The 2,903-nt window shown below is 44.9% G+C and overlaps 3 protein-coding genes across 3 annotated transcripts; 2 read left to right on the forward strand and 1 right to left on the reverse strand.

Moving 5' to 3' along the window:
* Window positions 1–116: 116 nt before the first annotated feature.
* On the forward strand, window positions 117–665 carry PPTG_12859 (hypothetical protein; the record flags this gene model as incomplete). Its single annotated transcript, XM_008909566.1, has 1 exon — window positions 117–665. One exon carries the CDS (start codon window positions 117–119, stop codon window positions 663–665), a length of 549 nt encoding a protein of 182 aa, XP_008907814.1.
* A 26-nt stretch (window positions 666–691) lies between these two features.
* PPTG_12860 (hypothetical protein) lies at window positions 692–955 on the forward strand (the record flags this gene model as incomplete). The annotated part of the gene is made up of 1 exon (XM_008909567.1): window positions 692–955. The coding sequence occupies one exon, from the start codon at window positions 692–694 to the stop codon at window positions 953–955; it is 264 nt and encodes an 87-aa protein (XP_008907815.1).
* Window positions 956–2,061: 1,106 nt separating this feature from the next.
* PPTG_12861 (hypothetical protein) lies at window positions 2,062–2,789 on the reverse strand (the record flags this gene model as incomplete). The annotated part of the gene is made up of 2 exons (XM_008909568.1): window positions 2,062–2,644; window positions 2,719–2,789. The coding sequence occupies 2 exons, from the start codon at window positions 2,787–2,789 to the stop codon at window positions 2,062–2,064; spliced, it is 654 nt and encodes a 217-aa protein (XP_008907816.1).
* Window positions 2,790–2,903: the final 114 nt, after the last annotated feature.

Raw genomic sequence — 2,903 nt, forward strand, 5'->3', positions numbered from 1 at the left:
TTCTGCTCGTTGTTGGCGGTCAACGTCTTTGGGATATTTTTCGATAACACTGGAACGCAAACAACTACGTGTACGACGAATTTACGAGCGGGAAGGGTAGTGACCAAATTAACTCGATGCTGCAGCACTTTATTCGCACGGTAGTGATTCCGTACGGCAACAAGCATCTCGTTGTCTATGCAGACAACTGCATGGGGCAAAATAAGAATAACCACGTGATCAAGTTCTTTGTGGCTCTGGTACACATGGGTGTTCTCGAGCGAGTGGACTACAAGCTCTTTGTGAAAGGTCACACGAAGAACTCTTGTGACCGCGGATTCGGCCACATTCGCAAGCACGTTTCTCGCCAGGATTGCTGGACAATGAATCATATTATCTCCGCTGTGGACAATTCTGCCACCTCCAACACTACCGTTCACATCTCGCGTGGCAATTTATTTTTTACGAGCTACAAACCAGTAGTGACCGAGCTCTACAAGAACCTAACGAGCGTGCAGCAGTACCAGGTATTCTCTATGGTTAAAGATCAGCCTGGAGTTGTTTTGTGCCGCAAAGGACCCGACAATGAAGCAACTAGACAAGATCTGCGACGAAACGTTGATGGAGTTGCCACCGATGACATCAAAGTAGATCGCATGTTCGCTCATTTTTTTTGGAAGACCTGAACCCTTCTCCCCTCAACAGCGAAAAGATGCTAGATCTGCACAACAAAATCCACCCGTATGTGCCGGAAGAGTTCCAAGATGATCCTATCTATGCAAAGCCAAGTGAGCTGCAACAGGAAGACGCTAAAGCGGCCAAACAAGCTCGTCGAGAACACCGAGCTTCAATGGTTGCAGCAGCGAAGGCTAACCAGGACCGCCGAGGCAGGGACGTTCAGGATGAGATTCGTCCTACTCCCAAGACGGCTCGTAAACAAAGCAGATCTATTCTGCAACAGACACATTTTGTTTAGTCAAAATGATACCTGTCTCCAAAATAATACAAAATGATACTTATGTTATAATGTCACTAATGTGAAACTGTGGATATAATTGAAGTTTTGCACATGTTCCAATAACAATTTGAATAAACGGACAACACCACTGGCTCCGCGCGACAATTTTACGTCAGAATGTCAAATAAAAAAATACCTTTTTCAATTTTGGAAACCCAAATCGCGATTCCAACACATGTACAATGTCATTAAAAATTGACAAATGAGACCACACAAAACAAAATAATACTAATGAACCTAAGTACGAATCGCGATTTAAGCACACCACGGGAAAGAGGGGCGTCTCCTCTATCTTTTGAGCACCTGCTTAGCATCCAGGACTGAGATCTCACTGAGTTGTGAGCCGTTAAAAAAATCTCGTTTCCAAAATTGAAAAATATATATTTTTTATTTGACATTCTGACGTAAAATTGTCGCGCGGAGCCAATGGTGTTGTCCGTTTATTCCAATTGTTATTGGAACATGTGCAAAACTTCAATTTTATCCACAGTTTCACATTAGTGACATGGTACCATAAGTATCATTCTGTATTATTTTGGAGACAGGTATCATTTTGACTAAACAAAATGTGTCTGTTGCAGAATAGATCTGCTTTATTTACGAGCCTTCTTGGGAGTAGGACGACTCTCATCCTGAACGTCCCTGCCTCAGCGGTCCTGGTTAGCCTTCGCTGCTGCAGCCATTGAAGCTCGGTCTTCTCGATGAGCTTGTTTGGCCACTTTAGCGTCTCCCTGTTGCTGCCCACTTGGCTTTGCATACATAGGATCATCTTAGAACTCTTCCGGAACATACGGGTGGATTTTGTTGCGCAGATCTAGCATCTTTTTGCTGTTGAGGGGAGGAGGGTTCAGGTCTTCCAAAAATGAGCGAACATGTGATCTACTTTGATGTCATCGGTGGCAACTCCATCAACGTTTCGTCGCAGATCTTGTCTAGTTGCTTTATTGTCGGGTCCTTTGCGGCACAAAACAACTCCAGGCTGATCATTAACCATAGATAATACCTGGTACTGCTGCACGCTCGTTAGGTTCTTGTAGAGCTCGGACACTACTGGTTTGTAGCTCTTAAAAAAATATACTGCCACGCGAGATGTGAACGGTAGTGTTGGAGGTGGCAGAATTGTTCACAGCGAAGATAATATGATCCATTGTCCAGCAATCCTGGCGAGAAACGTGCTTGCGAACGTGGCCGAATCCACGGTCACAAGAGTTCTTCGTGTGACCTTTCACAAAGAACTTGTAGTCCACTCGCTCGAGAAAACCCATGTGTACCAGAGCCACAAAGAACTCGATCACGTGGTTATTCTTATTTTGCCCCGTGCAGTTATCCGCATAGACAACGAGATGCTTCTTGCCATACGGAATAACTACCGTGCGAATAAAGTGCTGCAGCATCGAGTTAATTTGGTCACTACCCTTCCCGCTCGTAAATTCGTCGTACACGTAGTTTGTTTGCGTTCCAGTGTTCTTGAAAAATATCCCATAGACGTTGACCGCCAACAACGAGCAGAAATACCACTGCGATGGGGTGCATGTCACCGAAGGTATCGTCAGATTTTGCAAAACAAAATCCATCACAATGACTGCGAGATCACTGGAGGCTTCATCCCTGCTCTGTACGGCAGCCCGGTCTTTCTTGTACTCGTGTCTGGATGTTCAAAGTTAAACAAAATGATATTAGGGTCCAACAGGTAAATCAAAATGATATTTATGTGTACGAACCTCATTCGGCGAGCCGACTCCGTGTGCTTTCCCAGCTCCTCGGTTTGGTCGGCCGTACCGTTATGACGCATGCGAGTTTGATAGACTGTGCACAGGTCGCAGACATTCGACTGAGCAGATGTAATGGGTCACCATTTACATAAGTAGGTAGGTTTGATATAAAAAAGTAGGTACAATAGCACGCG

Source organism: Phytophthora parasitica, assembly GCF_000247585.1.
Source record: "Phytophthora parasitica INRA-310 unplaced genomic scaffold supercont2.34, whole genome shotgun sequence".
Lineage (NCBI taxonomy): Eukaryota > Oomycota > Peronosporomycetes > Peronosporales > Peronosporaceae > Phytophthora > Phytophthora nicotianae.